The sequence below is a fragment of the Balaenoptera ricei genome, chromosome 8, assembly GCF_028023285.1.
Source record: "Balaenoptera ricei isolate mBalRic1 chromosome 8, mBalRic1.hap2, whole genome shotgun sequence".
NCBI classification, from domain to species: domain Eukaryota; kingdom Metazoa; phylum Chordata; class Mammalia; order Artiodactyla; family Balaenopteridae; genus Balaenoptera; species Balaenoptera ricei.
This window is the reverse complement of record NC_082646.1, coordinates 17,794,393-17,814,542: the sequence shown is the minus strand read 5'-3', so window position 1 is coordinate 17,814,542 and position 20,150 is coordinate 17,794,393. Positions and strand designations below refer to the sequence as shown.

The 20,150-nt window shown below is 41.0% G+C and overlaps 1 protein-coding gene across 1 annotated transcript; it reads left to right on the top strand.

The window, feature by feature from the left end:
• The first annotated feature begins 3,062 nt into the window (after positions 1-3,062).
• Positions 3,063-18,616, top strand: LOC132369626 (nicotinamide N-methyltransferase). The gene is made up of 3 exons (XM_059929314.1): positions 3,063-3,216; positions 4,213-4,420; positions 18,177-18,616. The coding sequence occupies exons 1-3, from the start codon at positions 3,063-3,065 to the stop codon at positions 18,607-18,609; spliced, it is 795 nt and encodes a 264-aa protein (XP_059785297.1). The 3' UTR covers positions 18,610-18,616.
• The last annotated feature ends 1,534 nt before the right edge of the window (positions 18,617-20,150 follow it).

The following is a 20,150-nucleotide window of genomic DNA, read 5'->3' as shown; positions in this document are numbered from 1 at the left end:
TACTATTGAAGGAAACCAAAATATATCACCCTAAAATATACCACTTTGGCATATTCATTATTTTGAATTAAAGGCACTTAAGAAACAGCAGGTACAGGACTTCCCTGGTGGCGCAGTGGTTAAGAATCTGCCTGCCAATGCAGGGGACACAGGTTTAAGCCCTGGTCTGGGAAGATCCCACATGCCACGAAGCAACTAAGCCGTGCTCCACAAATACTGAGCCTGCGCTCGAGAGCCGTTAGCCACAACTACTGAGCCCTTGTGCCACAACTACTGAAGCCCGCACGCCTAGAGCCCATGCTCCGCAACAAGAGAAGCCACCGCAATGAGAAGCCCACGCACCGCAACGAAGAGTAGCCCCAGCTCGCCACAACTAGAGAAAGCCCGCACACAGCAACAAAAACCCAACACAGCCATAAATAAAATAAATAAATTTATTTTTTAAAAAAAGAAACAGCAGGTACAAGGATACTCTGACCCTTCTTTTTCTTCCTGAAAGCAGGAGATAAAACTCCCATATGAAAGATACCCTCCCTATACCAGGAGGAAAGAAGACATTTCAATCACCAGAGACAGGGAATTTGGGGCTGAGAAATCTGTACAAACAAAGTTTGTTGAACCAACATTTACCTTCTTAGTTACTTCTTTACCATTTAGTATCCCACCCCAAACGGCTTTGTCTTGTCAATTTTTCACAAATTTATTATTTCTTTGTCTAAAAGTTCTAAAAGCTCCCTGCTCTGGTCACATCTTCAGGTCTTCATTCTCTTGTGAAGACACCTTTGTACATGTAAAAAAATTAATTAAATGTATATTCTTTTCTCCTGTTAACCTGTCTTATGTCCATTTAATTCTTAGGTCCAGAAAGAGACCCTAAGGGGGTAGAGGAGAATTTTTTCCTCCCTTATTATCCCCATTTTACACACCCAAACTGAGGTTTAAGAATCTCAAAAGTTAGTTTTTCTAACTGCCATTTTCATACAAGTTGTTGGTAGCAAATCAGGATGGCAATTTCTGTCTTTTGGCTGAGTTCTGGATGCTTCCTGCTGTATTCCATCCCCAGGGCAGTCAGGAGAAGCAGGAAGTACCAGTGGTGCAACAGCCCCTCAGAACCACTCCCAAAGACACCTTGTTTTGATTCTACATCCTTCAAGTCTGTGATTTGACTTTTGAAGATCCAGCAGTTGCAATAACCTGAGACAATTTGTCTGTCCCATCTCAGTTGCTGCAATGGGCGGCGAAAAGATCCTTTACTCCCCCCACCACCATGCAGACATCGTCAGCCAGCTGTGAGGAGATGAGTCAGAAGGTTCTCTAAGCTCAGGGGCAGGGCCACCATATGGAATGGCCAGAATGGAGCCATGTGTATAGTGGATGATCAAAAGAAGAAGCCAGTTTCCACAGAAGGGAGTGGGGGAGAGAGAGAGAAGAGGAGGAGGAAGAAGAAGAAGAAGAAGAAGAAGAAGGAGAAGAAGAAGAAGGAGGAGAAGAAGGAGAAGAAGGAGAAGAAGGAGAAGAAGAAGAAGAAGAAGAAGAAGAAGAAGAAGAAGAAGAAGAAGAAGAAGAAGAAGAAGAAGAAGAGGAAGAAGAAGAAGAGGAAGAAGAAGAGGAAGAAGAAGAAGAAGAAGAAGAAGAAGAAGAGGAAGAGGAAGAGGAAGAAGAAGAAGAAGAAGGAGAAGAAGGGGAAGAAGCAGAAGAAGAAGGAAAGAAGAGGAGGAGGAAGAAGAAGAAGATGATGAAGAAAATGAAGGGGAAGAAAGAGAGAGAGATTAGCTGCCTAATGATTTTTTTGGTCCATGAGACCCAGTTAGATACCCTGCAATTTATTTCCATTATAGTCTCCTATTAATAATTCCCTTTTAATTCCCTGAGCTTCTTTGTGTGAGTCTCTTTGCCTTGTAACCAAATGGGCTCTTACTAAGTCATCACCCATGGAATACCGTGCATTCGCTGCAATTGCATTTGGTACAATATGACAACAGTCAACTAATCGCTCAGTGTTTTGAACACCTGTTAGGTAGACCCCCCCCCCCCCAGTGATTTGCAGTAGGGGTTATAAAGAGAACTGAGCCATGGTCCTTGATCTAAAGGAGGTGTTTTTTTTAGTGCATCATACATGTAAAATTTAGTTTGGGAAGTAAAATTGACACAGACAAAACCAGGAACAAATACATGACACCACAAAATCAAGTGCTTGGCTAGTTGAACTAATTCTAAGGGCAGTATGAGTTCAGAATCGGGAATTTAAGGAATTCTTAAAGGAAGTACGGGGCTTAAAGTTCACTTTGAAAGGACTGTCAGGATATGGATTGACATGAAAGAGTGGGGGGTTGGGGAGGAGGTGCTTGCCAGTTGCTGAGAAATGGCACTGGGGGGGATGGTGAAGCTGCAGACAACAGAGAGGGGATGAAGGGGTGTGTGGAGTACAAGGAGAGAGTTAATTGATCTAGTTTTAAAAAAACTGCTCTTTTACTCTCTTTCCAGACTTCATCTGAGATTCCTTCTTTAGCCAACATACTTTAACCCTGAGCACATTTCCTCTCCTCATCTTTCCCTTTTTTCTTTTTCTTTTCTTTTTTCTTCTTAAGTTGTTTAAATTTAAACCATTATTTGTGACTCTCTTTCCTGGGAGAATCACTGCAAGAAGAATGATGGTGCCACGGGAAGGTGACCCGTCTGTCTGAACCTAGAGGTTCTTCTATGAGTTAAATAACTTCCCTGGTGAGCCCAGGCGAGTCATCTTGTCTCTAATCCCTTGCAGCTGAACTTCACCCCTTGGCCCAGCGTTGCATACAGCTCACAGCCCTCCCCCTTCCCCTTCCCCCTTCTTTTAGGTTCCCTTCCCCAGGAATTTCATCACTTCCTAGAACTGCCAAAACATTTTTGGTATATTTCTCTCAGTTAGTGTTTAACTAAACATCTACCTCTAAGGGATGGGCTGAACTGGTGGAAGAAATATTGATAGCCAGAGACTCAGGAAGACAGTTTCTGCAGGGTGCCTCCCTGGCTTCTGGAGGGGAGAGAAGGAGGGCAGTGGACCGTTGGCACAGGAGTGAGACACAATGGAATCTGGCTTCACCTCCAAGGACACTTATCTGAGCCATTTTAACCCTCAGGCTTATCTAGAAAAATATTATAACTTTGGGTCCAGACACTCTGCAGAAAAACAGATTCTTAGGCATCTTCTGAAAAATCTTTTCAAGATATTTTGCCTAGGTAAGTTTACCTGTTGTCTGTGTGTCTCCCCTCCAAATGTGAGTCATATAGAGAGAGTCTCAGGGCATGACTCTTTTGTGTCTAATCATAGTTATTTGACAGCCCTTTTGGCATCACCCATTCATTTAACTAGGATAAAAACTAACATTGGGGTGGATATTTTACAGTTTACAGAGTGCTTTTATATCCATTATCTCCTTTGGCCCTGCAAGAGGGTAATCCAAAAACTGGAGTTCTGTCCTTGATTCTACATTGGTTTGCTAGGTCACTAGCCAGACATTTCACTTAAGAAATGGAGATTCTAGGGACTTTCCTGGTGGTCCAGTGGTTTAAGACTTTGCCTTCCAAAGCAGGGGGTGCGGGTTCAATCCCTGATTGGGGAGATAGGATCCCACATGCTCATGGCCAAAAAACCAAAACATAAAACAGAAGCAAAATATTGTAATGAATTCAATAAAGACTTTAAAACTGGTCCACATCAAAAAGAAAATCTTAAAAAAAAAAAAAAGAAATGGAGATTCTAGTAATTATTCTATTCCTAACTCAAAGGAATGTTGTGAATGTGCATGAGATAAAGACCTCCCATGAAGGGAGGATGCTTTTTGAAGAACTGGATGCTTTTTGGAGAAAGACATTATAAAAACTCAATTTTTAAAAAATTTTAACTTTCTCTCAAAGCATTCCTTAATAGTTTTTACATTATCTGTGTAGCAGTCTTTCTGGATCAGGGGTCTGTACACCAGATGCAGATCTTTTTTTCCTTCCTCCTAGACCTAAAAATATACCAGCCACATGCTCCACCCTTGAATGGGGAATGGAAAGTAAAAAATATTTTAAAAAGAGACATTGAGGGAAGAGGCCTGACTAGAGAGATGGTCTGTCTTTGGGGCTCTCCTTGGGGCTCCCCAGCATAGTCCTGGCAAACAGAGTGCAAATCAGCTCTATCTGCCACCCTGTGTTGCCTGACCCCCTTCCTCATTCTCTCCTCTAAACCAGATGGTGTGAAGGGAGACCTCCTGATCGACATTGGCTCTGGCCCCACCATCTATCAGCTCCTCTCTGCTTGTGAATCCTTCAAGGAGATCATCGCCACTGACTATACTGATCGGAACCTGCAGGAGCTGGAGAAGTGGCTGAAGAAGGAGCCCGGGGCCTTCGACTGGTCCCCAGTGGTGACCTATGTGTGTGAGCTTGAAGGGAACAGGTAGAGAAACTCGGGTCCTCTTCCTGGCTTTCTTAGGGTACCTGGGTGCCAGTTCATTTTTCAGAACCAAAAATTATCCTTAGAGTCCAAGTTGAAAAGCAAAGGAAACAGAGAGAGAGGGAGGGACCAAAGAGAAATCCAAATGGAGGAAGAGAGAGCTAGAGAGAGAGAACGAGAGTGAAGCACACGCGTGTTGTGCACGCGTGTGCGCCTGTGTGTGTGTATGTGCACCAGAACAGCAGAAGACATAGCTGAAAAAACTGAAGAGTTGGTTACTGAGCCAAGATGAGTGGTCACAAAACCTTTCCAGGCCTGTGTATGGATGCATTGTGCAGGCCAGATACTGTAGGACCTTGTTTTAGGAAAACGTCAAGTAAGAGGCCAAACCAGCTCCTCGCTAGAAGGTTTCAGGTCGGGGCTTGCTGCCCTAGTGACACTCGTTGCTAGCCATCCAAATGCATAGATCTCTGCTGTGAAAGTGGCTAATGCTGACACCACCAGATACAACAAAAAGCTGACTAGGTTTTTTGTTTTATTTTGTTTTGTTTTTTTAATTCTTGATGTGGACCATTTTCAAAGTCTTCACCAAATCCGTTACAACATTGCCTCTGTTTTTTATGTTTTGGTTTCTTGGCCGCGAGGCATGCGGGATCCTAGCTCCCCATCCAGGGATCGAACCCGCACCCCCTGCATTGGAAGGCAAAGTCCCAACCACTGGACCGCCAGGGAAGTTCCGCTGACTAGGTTTTTAAACTGAGATTAGCAGCATAAAGGAATTATTCGAAAAGAATTTGTTACTCACCATTCATAAAATTAGGGCTTTACATATCGACAACTAACGATCAAAATCTTATAGTACCCTATCTATAAGTAAATTTATGCAAACAAAGTTTGTTTAAATTACTAATTTCTCCCCACGCAAGAAATTGGCAATAGACTACCAGCCAGAGGTGAAGAGTCGAGCACTTCACTTTGTTATTCCCTTGTCCTGATGTGCCTCCCATTCTACAGCCCAGCCGACCATCAGTGCCTGGAGCATCATGGCTTTGCTGCTATGAATATTGCCAAGACCCCAGAGACTCCTTTGTAAATGGCACAAAAAGACCACTTTGGTGTTCTAGCGTTTATCAGAGGAGATCCCTTGTCTCCTAGAGCTCACATCAGGGAAGGCAGGCACATGCCAAATCATTTAGGGCCTTCAAGGCCAAGTTAATGCTTGTGGACTTCAAGTGTAACAAGAAGACATCAGAGGTATAACTAGGAGTGTGATGTGACCCAATTTACATTTACAAAGATCTCTCTGCTATTGTGTAGAGAATGGATTGGAGGTTTAGAGAACAAGAGATGCAGAAGGAAGAGATGTTGGTGGCTTGGACTAGGTGATGGAGAGAGATAGAAGATTTTAAGGTGAATTTTTGAGAGAGAATGATTTAAGAGTTGGTAGCGATTGGTTAGTGGGAATGAGGAAAGGGAGGTATCAAGGATGACTCCCATGTTTCTGAACTCAAAACAGGGGGATTGAGGTAACATTCCTGAATCCCAAGTATAAATATAAAATCATGTGGTCTCAACACATCCCTCAGGAGTATGCCTACCTCCATGTTCTTCTGGAGTGATTGATGGTCAATTCATTTTTCTATACTTGCACTTATATTTGATTTCCATCTATTTACCAACTTTTGTTTATTCCTGAGTCAAGTTCTCTTCTGAAAATTTCTCTTAAGTCTGCTTCTATTTCTTTAACCCTCCCATTTTCTTTTAAAGGTCTGCTGACTTTAGCTTATTAGGAGTATTCTAAACTGTATATTCATTTTCTTACATACTGTTGCTACATTGTCTTAATGGTAGTAAATGTGGATTGTCAAATGTAAGTTATCAATATGACTCATTGGTGGTACAATTCCTTATGATACAGAAGTATGAATAAACTAGAAGTTTTATCTTGTGTTCCCAATTAAACTTTTTGGTATCATGTGGAGTCACTAAACTTCCACTGGGTTTTGTTGGTCTTTTATTCCCTTTACCAGGGATAGTAAGTATTGAAATCAGATAGTTTGAGTCCTTCAACTTTGTTCTTTGCAAGATTATTTTGGTAAATTTAGTGCCATTACTTTTAGAATAAACTTGTAAATTTCTTCAAAAAAAGTTTACTGAGATTTTATTGTAATTTCTTTGAATTTACAAATCAATTTAGGAGAATGGATATATTGCATCTCCAGTCCATGAACATGGTTTATCTCTACATTTAGTTAGGACTTCAGTTTCTCTCAGTTCTCGTATTTTGCATATATTTTGTTAAAATGTCCCTGTGTTTCATGTTTTTTAATGCTACTGTTGATTGTATCTTTTAAATTTCATTTCTATTTCATTTTATTAGTTTCATTTGCTAGTATATAGATGTACAATTTATTTTTTGTATATTAGATCTTGCTGACTTCACTAATTTCATTTTTTATTTTATTTTTTATATTGAAATATAGTTGATTTACAATACTTCTGTTGGTTTCAGGTGTACAGCAAAGTGATTCATTTAACATATATATGTATATATCTATATTCTTTTTTCTATTCTTTTCCATTATAGTTTATTACAAAATATTGCACTAATTAATTTTAATCATTTTTGGTAGATTCCATAGTATTTTCTATGTACATTCTTATATCATCTACAAATAAAAATACTTTTACTTCTTCTATTTCAACTTTATGCCTTTATTTATTTTTTATGCCCTATTACATTGACTAGGACCACCAAAACAATGTTGAACAAAAATGATAAGAACAGACATTTGTACCTTTTTCCATATCTTAGGAAAAAATGTTCAATGATTCATCATTAAGAATGACATTATTTATAGGTTTTTCATAGAAATTCTTTATCAGACTAAGTTCCCTTGTATTTCTAGTTTCTTGGGGGGTTTTAATCAAATGTTAAAATTCGTCAAAAATTTTTTTTGCATTTACTGAGATGGTCATGTGATGTTTCTGCATATTCTGAGAACATGAATTATGTTGGATGATTTTTGGTATTTAAACCAAACTGGCATAAACCCCTTGGTCATGAAGTAGTAATCTTTTTATGTATCTCTGGATGTGATTTGCCAATATTTTGCTAAGGATTTTTGCATCTATATTTATGAGGGATATTGAGCTATAAATTTATTTTCTTGTTATATGCTTGGCAGATTTTGATATCAGCATGATGCTAATTCATATAATAATTTGGAAGTGTTTCTTCCTCCCCTATTTTTTGAAGGCGTTTGTATTATTTCTTCCTTACATGATTGATAGAATTCACCAGTGAAGCTATCTGAACCTGAAGGTTTCTTCCTGGGTGAGGAGGTTTTTTATTAAGAAGAATTATTCCTTTAATGACTGTTTGGATTGTCTATTTCTTCTTTTGTCTGTTTTGATAAGTACTATTTTTCAAGGAATTTGTCCTTTACATCTTGGTTGTCAACTTTATTGTCATAAAGTTTTTTTTTACAATATCCCTATATTACTCTTTTAATGTCTGTAGGATCTTTGGTGATTGTCCCTCTTTCATTCTTAAAATTGGCAATTTGTCTTTTTCTTTTAATCTTGATTGATCTTGTTAGAGATTGATACATTTTATTAATCTTTTCAAAGAACCAGCTTTTGGCTTTGTTGATTTTCTCAGTTGTCCATTGTGTATTCCATTGATTTCTGCTCTTACTTTTCTTATTTTCTGTCTTCCACTTACTTTAGTTTTAATATGCTCTTCTTTTTCTAGCTTCTTGAGATAGAAGCTTAGGTCATTTATTCTCACACTTTCCTTCAGCACTCTTTTAGCTGCATCCCATGACTTTTGATGTGTCATATTTTTGTTATTATCCAATTCAGCATATATTCTAATTTTCTTTGTGATTTCTTCTTTGACCATAAATTATTTGTAATTGTGTTGCTTAATTTCCAAAATTGTTGGGATTTTTTTTTCTAGATATTGTTACTGGTTTCTAATTAAATTTCATTGTAGTCAGAGGTTTATTTTGTGACCCAGCATATGATCTATTTGGTGAACATTCTATGTGTTCTACATTGAAAAGAATGTATATTGTCCAGTTGTTGGTGTCGTTTCTATAAATATTAATTCAGTCAGGTAGATTGATAATATTGTTCAAATTCTCTACATGATTTTTTGTTTACTTATTCTATCAATTACTGGGAGAGAGAGATGTTAAAAATCTCAAATTATGATTGTGGATTCATCCCTAACTCCTCATAGTTCTGCCAACATTTTCTTCATGCATTTTGAAGCTTTGTTATTAGCGGCATATACTTTTAGGGTTGTTATGTCTTCTTGATGAATTGACTATTTTATCATTATATCTCCCTTTACATCCAGTAATACACTTTGTTTTGAGGTCGACTTTGATATTAATATAGCCACACCAGCCTTCTTATTCTTGGTGATGGCATAAGGTGGTAGGGACCTCTAAGATGGTCCCCACTAATCTTCACTTCAGGTATTCACGCTCTTGCTTAATTCTCTCCCCATGAGTGTCCATTGGATTTAATGACTGGATTCTAACAAATATGGTGCTGTAGAGTGATGGGACATCAATTCTGAGATTAGGATACAAAGAGACTACAGCTTCCCTATTGGGTGCTCTCTCTTACAGTCACTCACTTGTCCTAAGGAGTGAGTTTGGAAGCAAATTTACCCCCAGGTGGGCCTTCAGATGACACTGGACAATTCTGAGAGTGGCCAACACTACAGTCTCATGAGGGACCTTGCACCAGAGACACTCAGCTAATCTGTACCCAAGTATCTGACCTGCAGAAACTGTGAGATGAATGTTTGTCATTTTAAATTGCTAAGTTTGGGGGTAATTTATTATGTAACAATAGATAAATAACATACATGGTATAGCTTTTTCTACCCTTTTGTTTTCAACCTGTCCGTGTTTTTATATTTAAAATGACTTTTTTTCAAATAACATGTAGTAGGTCTTGCTTTTCAATCCAACCTGACAATTTCTACATTTTAACTGGATTGTTTACTCAATTTACATTTAATGTAATTAGTGATATTGTATGGCTGAGTCTAAATCTACCATCTTGGTATATATTTTCTATTTGTCCCATCTGTCTGGTGTTCATTTGTACCTTTGTCCTGCTTCTTGTTGGTGAATGAAATAATTTTTGTTTTTCCATTTATATAGTATAATTATACACATTTTTAGTATGCCTTTATCTCCTCTATTGACTTTTTTCTCCTCTATTGACCTCTTTTGTGTTTTGTGTGTGTGTATGTGCACGCGTGCGCATGACTTTTCTAGAAATTACATAATATATTTGCAACGTCTCATGAACAATGTAAGATATTACAACAGTGTAATTCCTTTAACCCACTCTCCTGCCCCTTATACACTTGTTGTCATATATTTATTCTGTATAAACTATAACACTATAATACACTGTTATAATTTTTGCTTTAAGCAGTCAGTGCTTTTATTTTCTTTATTGTTTTATTTTTAATTTTGGTTAAGAAAACACACATCATAAAATTTATCACCTTAATTCTTTAAGTGTACAGTTTTGTAGTTTTAAGTATATTCACATCAGTCAGTAGTATTTTCAATAAATATATATAAAGTCTCCTGTGTTTATCCACAAATCTGTCCTGTCTAGTATTCTTCACTCCTTTCTGCAGATCTAGGCTTCTATCTGACATCATTTCCCTTCACCTGGAGGACTTCTTTTAGTGTTTTTGTATAATGCATTTCTGCTGGAGACAAATTCTCTCAGCTTATCAATATCAGGTAAGAATCAATAATTCTTTTCTTCCTCGTAATATGAGGGATTTAACAATTTTTGACACCCAAAGTCCTTCTGGCATCTTCCTTCCCAGTGTTTATTGTTAAACTTTGAGATTTTAAATCCAAATATTGTAATTTAAAGTATTATTTTTATATTTTCTTTCAACATCATATGCTCTCAGTTTGTAATCATATTTGCAATTATGTGGATGTATTTTATGCTCATTTTATATGATTTTTTTAGTTGTTGAGTTTTAAATTCCGATTCATGTCATAGTCAACTGAATAGGTCTTTGGACCTTTTTCAAGAAGAACACAAAGATGACATATTTTCTACGCCCATGAATATTGGGAAGGTATTTTTGGTGCCCTTACTCATGAGCAACATTGTAAAATTGTTTAGTATTGCTTAAACATTGCTCCATGTTTTTCCCCCGCATTAAGTAAGAAATCAAGAGAGGCTATTTTCACATGCCATTTTAACCTGTAAACCCCTTACTTAGAATTTTATGCTGGCTAGAGCCTTCAAACTTCAGATATGTTCTTCAAGATAACAGTAATTTCAAACTTTTTAAATGGACTATGTGATTTCACAGAATGAAATTGACATTAACTAGAAGAAAACTGCAGTGATGAGGATTTAGACAATATTCAAAATTATTAAATAAGGAATTTCCCAGGACTTATAGAATATCAGGGAAAGTTTATCAAAAAGTTCTTAGTCGTTGTCAGACAGCACATCTTTCCAAGGTCCAAATCATGCTTCAAGAGGCTTTTAGAACTTTGTTCTCAATTTCTCTAGCTATCACAAGCCTTTGCATCTTATTCAGAAATGAACCCTTGGGCTTCCCCGGTGGTGCAGTGGCTGAGAATCTGCCTGCCAATGCAGGGCACACGGGTTCGAGCCCTGGTCTGGGAAGATCCCACATGCCACGGAGCCTCTAGGCCCGTGAGCCACAACTACTGAGCCTGTGCGTCTGGAGCCTGTGCTCCCAACAAGAGAGGCCGCGATAGTGAGAGCCCCGCGCACCGCGATGAAGAGTGGCCCCCGCTTGCCACAACTAAAGAAAGCCCTCGCACAGAAACGAAGACCCAACACAGCCAAAAATAAATAAATTAAAAAAAAAAAAAAAGAAATGAACCCTTAACATCTAGCAGGATACTGAAAGCATTACTTATCTCAAGCCAGAATCATCAGCTCGTAGCAATTGTTCCTGAGACACTGTCCCTTCCCAATCACTCTGTCAGACTAAGGAACTGTATTTTGGGCAGTAAAATTCTGCATTCTCACCCTTATCCTTCTGCTAGATCTTGTGGCTTCAACTGTTTTGAGAATGATTGTGATCCCATTCAACTAATGTCTTTCTTGCATCTTCAAGTTCCTCTATCAACCCACAACCTATTTCCCCTGAGATTATTTCTTCTTTATCTGAAGCTATTTCTTATGTTGACTGCTGCAAGAGACAATTTGAGCTGTCTCCTTTTCCTCCTGTTCCTCTGGAGTGTGACTCAGACATTTAGATACCATTCATTTTTACAATTATCTGAAAAGTTGTAAGACACTGGTACCAAATTCTTGTCTCACACTATACATATTCATCAAGTCAGCAAGTCAAATACTAAGATATAACTAACTACTCAAGCACGAACCAAGGAAAATGAGCGTTACCTTAAGAAATCCTAGAAGCAGCATTAATTTACCTCTGGCACCTGGAACCTGGAACACATTGCCTTGTGGTCCACAGACGAGCAGCTTCCATATCATCTGGGAACTTATTAGGAATGCAGATTCTCAGGCCTACCTTCAGAATCTGCATTTTAACAAGATCTGCAGGGGACTGTATGCATTTTACAGTTTGAGAAGCACTGGTGTCTGGAACGGAGCTCCCCGACAGGTATGTCAGGACATGCTGGTGGGGATGAGTTAGAGGTGTGCTCTGCAGGTTCTCCTCAGCCCTCGGCCCTTGGGCCAGCAGGGAGGGGTCTGGGGAGGTTGGAGCCCCTCCTGGTTGCCTCTACAGACGGCAGCTCCTCCACTTACCTCCGTGTACCTGACAGGAGAAAGCTTGAGCACCTGTAGAGGTGGCGGTTCTCTGAAATAAATGCTTTCCATACAAAGATGTTCGTATCTATTGAAAAAGATGTTTGTCTAGGGCCCCAAATAGACATACCTGTGCCAAATTTGTTTTGTGAACTAGTGAACTGCTTCTATCCCAAAGCATCTCTGTATTCCCAAGTCTTGTAAAAGATTGATATTCCTTCTCAAACCCGCGATCTTGGTGGTCATGATGATTGCCTCAGGGATGCATAGGAAAAACTTCTGCCTTTTACAAGGATGTCTTTCTCTTGAACACGGGCTCTCACTGCATTATCTCTTGGGGGAAATTAACAGGACAGGTTGAAAAACCTTCAACTGTCCATTTCTTCAAATGGTAAACATTTCTATTCCTGTGTGTCAAAGCATCTCAAACTTAACGTGCCCAGAATAGAGCTATGATCTTCCCCAAATCTGCTTTATTTCCGGTATTCTTATCTCCTTGAATGGCACCATCATATAATTAATTGGAGAAGCCAGAAACCTGGAAGTCAGTCCTGTCATCTCCCTGTCAGTCATGTTTCATGACCAGCAACAAGTTCTGTCCACTTCACTTCCTGAGTTCCTCTTAAACCAGTATATTTCTTCCAGTATTTTCCATGCAAGCTGTTTTCTTGGTCCAAGCTACCATCCTCTCCTTCCTAACTGGCCTCCCACCTCCATTCTTGTCCCAAATTGATTGCCTCAAAGTATAAATCTGATCATATCACTCCTTTCCTTAGCACCCCCTTAATATCTCCCCACGGCTTTTAGGATAAAAAGCAAAATTCTTAACATGGTCCACGAAGCCCTGTCTAGTCTGGCACCTGCCTTGCGGTCCCCAGACTAGCAGCTTCCATGTCAACTGGTGGGCGCTTACCTTTTTGCCTCCCATTCAGCCATGCGCTGCTTCGTCTCCTGAGGTTCAGCCACACTGGCTTTCTCCTCTCCATGTTTCTTCCCACCAAAGGGCCTTTGCTCTTGCTATTTCCTCTTACTGGAGTATCCTCCTCCCTCCCTCCTCTCTTTGGTCCAGTTCACTCCTACTTATTTATCGTCTGTTTCTCTGCTCACCTGACTCCTTTCCGGAGGAGCTTTCCCTCATGCTTCTACACTGAGTCAAGCTCCCAGTATTCTTCTCTTAGTGCCGTGTGCCCCTCCTGCCTGGCAATCATCACAGCTTTAATGTTTCAGTTTTGTGGATGATCATTGGATTACGTCTTCCTCCCCCACCGGACTGTAATCTCCATGAGGATAGGATTTGTTTCTCATTCGTCCCACCTTAGGTCTCCACTGCCCGGTGCTCTTCCTGGCACACAATAGAAGGTCAAAAAATATTTATAAAAGAAGTGACTGCATGCATTTTGCTTTCCAGACGCTGCCTCCTAGTGTCACTCAGCTGTGGCCTGTATCGAAGGTTCACCAGTGATGAGTCCTTTCGCTCTTACAATTCTCACGTTGACATCCAAGCTTATTCAGCTTTTCATTTCCTTTACACGTCTTGATGGTTTTCCCTCAGGTGGGCCTGCTGGAACCTCTGGGGATGGGGCTTGGGGAGGTAAGTGTAATGGAAAAAAGCTTGTCCAGGGGATTCTGATTCACCACCCGCCTTGCAGCGTCAGGGCAGGAAGATCCTGCTTTAAATCTCAGGATAACTACCTGGGGTCTGGAAAGACAATCTTACAAAGTGTTCTTCCCAGGAGTCTCACTCTATCCTTTCCTCCCCCTCTCCCTCCCCAGTTCCTTCAGGCTTTTATAGACAGCATATTTACAGGGGATGTGGCTCTTTTTTTTTTTTTTTTTTTACATATTGATTCCTTTGAAAGGCTAGATCTTTAGAGCTAGAGAAACGGCCACACGGTGGTTAGCTTTCTGTAAAACTGCATAACGTTTTTCTGGTGTGTATTTATTCCCTACCCCTTGAGCTAAACATGAGGCTGAGTGGTAATTGCCTGTGTCTCCAGGCGAGGCCATTTCATTGCAGGTGTATCACAGGCCCCGAGGAGCCCTGAGGTGTAATCTTTACATAGCTGCCTTGGCAACTGAGTTCACCAATGCTTGTAGTGCACCCGAGGACAAGCAGGTATCCACGACAGTGGGTGTTTCTAACAAATTTCCCTCTCAAATTGGCACCTTCTCTGCCAGCTTTCCAGACTTCACAGTGTGTCTCACAGTTTGGGAACAATTTCCATCATCATCTGACTGGCAAGTACTAGTTCTGTGGCAACTTGTGTTTTTAAAATAGCTTCATACACAGTAGGGCCCAGAGGTCCAACCTGCCTCTGACGTAATCACTTAAATACACATTACTGTAATGTTCCCAAGAGACAGCATCATATTTGGACACATTCAAAAGAACACTACGTTGTCACTTGTTTAGCTTTTTGTATACACTTAAGTTATCCATAGGTGAAGATAGGTTATTTGAATTTTTTCTATTCTAGATTAATTTACCTCTTCAAAGCCATGTTTCACACAGACTTTCATAATGTTGAGTTATTATTTTTTATTCTTAAAATGATCTGTCAAATTATGCACGTTCTGTCAGGCGGGGTGGAAGCTTTGTAACTGATTTCCCTATTTTTAGAACGACTAACCCTCCCGGTTTGTCCAGGACTGAGACGGGTTCCCAGGACATGGGATTTTCAGTGCAAAAACCAGAAAAGTCCAGACCACTGGGGCAAATTTGTCACCCTACTACCATTTCTACCCCAATAAGAGGAACAGGTAGACCCAGTCAAAGGCAATTATCATTCCTGTATCTCCCAGTTTATCCCTGAAAGTAATATCTTGCAAAGCTTTTTTTTCTCTCTCTCTCTCTCTCTTTTTTTTAAAAAAAAATTTTATTTATTTATTGGTTGCACTGGGTCTTTGTTGCTGTGTGTGGGCTTTCTCTAATTGCGGCGAGCAGGGGCTACTCTTTGTTGTGGTGCATGGGCTTCTCATTGCAGTGGCTTCTCTTGTTGCGGAGCACAGGCTCTAGGCGCGCGGACTTCAGTAGTTGTGGCTCACAGACTCTAGAGCGCAGGCTCAGTAGTTGTGGCGCACAGGCTTAGTTTCTTCGCGGCATGTGGGATCTTCCCGGACCAGGGCTCGAACCCGTGTTCCCTGCATTGGCAGGCGGATTCTTAACCACTGCGCCACCAGGAACCTCCTCTCTCTCTCTCTCTCTCTCTCTCTCTCTCTCTCTCTCTCTCTCTCTCTCTCTCTCTCTCTCTCTCTCTCTCCTCTCTCTCTCTCTCTCTCCTCTCTCTCTCCCTCTCTCCTTCCCTCCCTCCCTCCATCTCTCTCTTTTAATAGAACACCTTTATTGAGATAAAGTTCACATAACATACGATTCACGCATGTAAAGTGTGCCATTCAGTAGCTTTTAGTATGTTCACAGAATTGCGTGATCCTCAGCACGATTTTAGAACATTTCATAACTCCCCAAAGAAACCCTATACCCACCAGCGGTCATTCTCCTTTCCCCCAGTCCTCTCAGCCCCTAGCAACCACTGGTCTGCTTTCGGTCTCTACAGATTTGTCTTTTCTAGATATTTCATATAAATGGAATCATACAATATGCGGCCTTTTGTGCCTGGCTTCTGTCACTGAGCATCATGTTTTCAAGGTTCTTCCATGTTGTAGCCTGTGTCAGTTGTTCGTTCCTTTTTATTACTGAACAATATTCCATTGTATGGCTAGACCACATTTTATTTATCTATTCATAATTTCATGGACATTTGGGTTGTTCCCATCTTTTGGCTATTATGAATAATGCTGCTATAAATACTCATGGACAAGTTTTTGTGTGGACACATGTTTTCATTTCTCTTGGGTATAATCCTATGATTAGAATTCCTGAGTCATAGAGTCTGCCATACAGAGTGAAGTAAGTCAGAAAGAGAAAAACAAATACCGTATGCTAACACATATATATGGAATCTAAGAAAAAAAATGGTTATGAAGAACCTAGGGGCAGGACAGGAATAAAGACACAGATGTAGAGAATAGTCTTGAGGACACGGGGAGGGGGAAGGGGAAGCTGGGATGAAGTGAGAGAGTGGCATGGACATATATACACTACCAAATGTAAAATAGATAGCTAGTGGGAAGCAGCCACATAGCACAGGGAGATCAGCTCGGTGCTTTGTGTCCACCAAGAGGGGTGAGATAGGGAGGGTGGGAGGGAGACGCAAGAGGGAGGAGATACGGGGATATATGTGTATGTATAGCTGATTCACTTTGTTATAAAGCAGAAACTAACACACCAGTGTAAAGCAATTATACACCAATAAAGATGTTAAAAAAAAAAAACAGAATTCCTGGGTCATGTTAAATCTCTATGTTAAACCTTTTTTTTTGTTTGTTTGTTTTTTTTGGGAACTTCCAGACTGTTTTCCAAAGTAGCTGGACCATTTTACCATCTCACCAGCAGTGTATGTAGGTTCCAGTTTCTCCACGTCCTTGCCAACACTTAGTTATTATCTGTCATTTTTATTATAATCATCCTAGTTGGTTCGAAGTGGTATCTCATGGTTTGATTTTCATTTCTCTGATGTCAGCGATATTGAGCATCTTTTCATATGCTTATTAAGCTTCTTAAATGGAAAATTATAACACAATTAAAGGATGTTTGTAAATAACTGATTATACACACTAGGCTTAAGATTTTAACTAAATATTTAAATAGGATGTCCACAGCTAATTGCTATTATCTCAAATCATTCTACCTGGAGGTAAATCTCCAAGTTTTCTTTAAACCATCAACTTTTCCTCATGAACGGAAATGGTCCCAGTATAAATCTCTCTCACTTGCTCTGATGTTGGGCCATCCTCTGTTCTATCAGGCATTGTTGCCTGAGTGGCTGTTTTCTTCTGGAGCCAGTGACTGTGTGTTCCTTGCACATAAGCCTGGATTTGCACCCCTGGTGCTTTGTTGATTAACTTCCTCAAAGTGTTGGATACTCAATCATCACTCATACAATTTGGGCTCAGTGGCCTTCTGGGCACTTTATACACTCAGCAATTCCTCTCTTTGTCTTACCTCTCTGATTTTCTGCTACTTCTTTTCCTTTGTCTGTTCCCTTTCTGCAGTTTCTCTTGTTCACTCTATGTGTTTATTTAATTTCGTTCATTGGTTAGTTTGTTCCTTTATTCCTCCACTAATAAATTCCAAAAGGATCTGAGGCACTGGATTCCATCTCCTGCCCTTGCCTTTTCTCCTTCTGTCATTAACGAATTTTCTCTCAAGAAACCCCATTGATTTGGCAGAAAATGTTAGGATTCCTAGCAAGGCTACCAAGAAAACTATCTCCATCAGGAAACATACTCCCTACCTGCAATATCTTTTGGAGCCTGAGAATGGAAACAAGGAGTTTTCATCTTTCTAGAACGGCCCTGGTCACAGTTGTGTGACATGATCAACAGTTTCTACGAATGTCTATGGATGACCTCCTATTGATCAGCAGCTACTACAAAGATACCATTTCTGCATTTAAACCCATTATTGCTTGATATATGTGGCCAAACAGTCACTACCTTACAGTTTGGCAGAGGGAACAAGGGTAATAATAATAATAATAACAATAATAAATGATCTAGGCACTATTCTAAGCAGTAGAAGAAGAATAATTTCATGGGGCAGTCCACTGTAGAAGCAGGCAACTAGGTATTTTTATTATCATTTCCATATTATTATTTACTTTGTAAAAAAGATTTAACCCAGCGCAAGGTAATATGGTCACATTCAGATACCAGAATGGTCCCTCATTTCTTCTTTCTCTGTTTTTACAACAGGGATGGCCCTAAGGTTATAATGTTTGGGACAACACTGCCATTTTCATTCCTGACCTAAGAGATCTGGGGTTCCCATGAGTGGGGTAGCCAGCGATCTTTGTCGGTTTGTGTGTTTCAGAGTCAAGGGGCCAGAGAAGGAGGAGAAGTTGAGGCGGGCGCTCAAGCAGGTCCTGAAGTGTGACGTGACTCAGAGCTGGCCGCTGGGGGCTGTCCCACTGCCCCCGGCCGACTGCCTGCTCAGCACGTTGTGCCTGGACGCCGCCTGTCCGGACCTCCCTGCCTACCGCACGGCCCTCAGGAACCTCGGCAGCCTGCTGAAGCCGGGGGGCTTCCTGGTGCTCGTGGATGCTCTGAAGAGCAGCTACTACATGATCGGCGAGCAGAGGTTCTCCAGCCTCTGCCTGGGCCGGGAGGCAGTGGAGGCTGCCGTGAGGGAGGCCGGCTACACCATTGAACAGTTTGAAGTGATCTCCCAAAGTTATTCTTCCGACATGGCCAACAACGAAGGGCTTTTCTCCCTGGTGGGGCGGAAGCTGAGCACATCTGTATGATACCTTGGGGTCGCCAATTAAAGCAATTCCTCTGGCTTGCCCAGTTGACTTCAATCCTTGGTTCCAACTGCCATGGTCATTGTTCTGAGTAGAGGCTAATGGCTGGGGCCCAGTGGTTCATCTAGGCCAGGGTTGGAGTGGTCAGTCTGCCTAGGAACCATTAGTTGACCACCTACTCTGTGCTCCCCATGTGTGCTGGTGTTATAAGGACTCCAACATGACAAATGGGCATGTCTAGTCTTCACTGCCTATGATTACAAAAGAATACCTCATTTTCCTTGAATATCCCAGTTATGATGGCTTAAGCCCACACATGCCTACAGAGAAGTGTCTGCAGTTATTCACTCCTCATTTCCTGGGGGGCCCTGATGCCTTCTTCTCTCCCAGGAACAGACTTCTCCTGTTCTTCACTTCTTGTCTTCTCTGGGGACCATGTCCTCCTCTGGGGTCTACTGGTGCTACCACCACCCAGGGTCAGAGAACAGCTGTCACTTTTGCCTCTTGGTCTCAAGAATGGGGTAGGCCTTTCTTTTACTTCCCTCAACACACCTGAGCCAAGGCTGTGACTTTTATACCTGAATAGAAATTTAGGAGTTAGTAAGAGAGAAAAGAGACCCTGTCTTACAGGTGCTATTAGAAACGAGTATCTTTGGGAAGTCCCTGGTGGTCCAGTGGTGAGGACTCCACGCTTTCACTGCTGAGGGCCTGGATTCAGTCCATGGTCAGGGAACTAAGATCCTGAAAGGCACGCTGTGTGGCCAAAAAAGAAAAAAAAAAAAAAAGAAAGCAACAAGTATCTCAGAGCCCACATCCGTAGAGGGTCCTGGAAGGTAGCCTGTTGGCATAGCTTTTGGCCAAGCATCTACTTATCTACTTGGAGTTAGCATACCTCCATATGGCACGGCCACCCTTTCTGGGTCCTATGCCCATCACCCCGAGGCTCTAAAACAGAAGTTGACAAACTACGACCCAGGAGCCAAATCCAGCCTGCTGCCCATTTTGTAAAGTTTTATTGGAACATAGTCATGGCCATTCATTTGCGTACTGTCTATGGTTGTTTTCCTGCTGTGATGGCAGAACTGAGTAATTACGAGAGCAACTGTATGTATAGCCTGAAAAGCCTAAAATATCTATTATTGGATCTTTGTAAAAAAAAGTTTGCCTCCCCCTACCCGAGAGAGAGAAGGAGTTTCCTCCTCACCCCGGTCTGAGGCCCCTTTCTCTAGTCTTCATTTCTCATCCCAAGATTTCTCTCTTCCTAGGATTACTGACAGTGGACATTTCTGCTTCTCACAAGGGAGAGTCCTTCCTCCCCACTCCCCAGACATGCAATGACAGTCACATTAGGGCACGAGAGTCCAACACCAGTACATTTTTGTTTACTTGGTTGTAAATAACACAGTATTGGTCCATTTCCGAGACATTTCCAATTGTTCAGTTATCCTAGGACACTCACATCACAACATTCTAACCTGCTTACGAGTTCTAGAGATTCTGTCCTGAAGGCCACTAACAGGCCAGTCCAGGCTGCATCAAGAAGG

Bases quoted from the DNA above. Each gene is read 5' to 3' on its own strand.
- LOC132369626 (XM_059929314.1), top strand. From the start codon at position 3,063: ATGGAATCTGGCTTCACCTCCAAGGACACTTATCTGAGCCATTTTAAC. The intron at 3,217-4,212 runs GTAAGTTTACCT...CCTCTAAACCAG, and splicing joins TTTCAAGATATTTTGCCTAG to ATGGTGTGAAGGGAGACCTC. The intron at 4,421-18,176 runs GTAGAGAAACTC...TGTGTGTTTCAG, and splicing joins TGTGAGCTTGAAGGGAACAG to AGTCAAGGGGCCAGAGAAGG.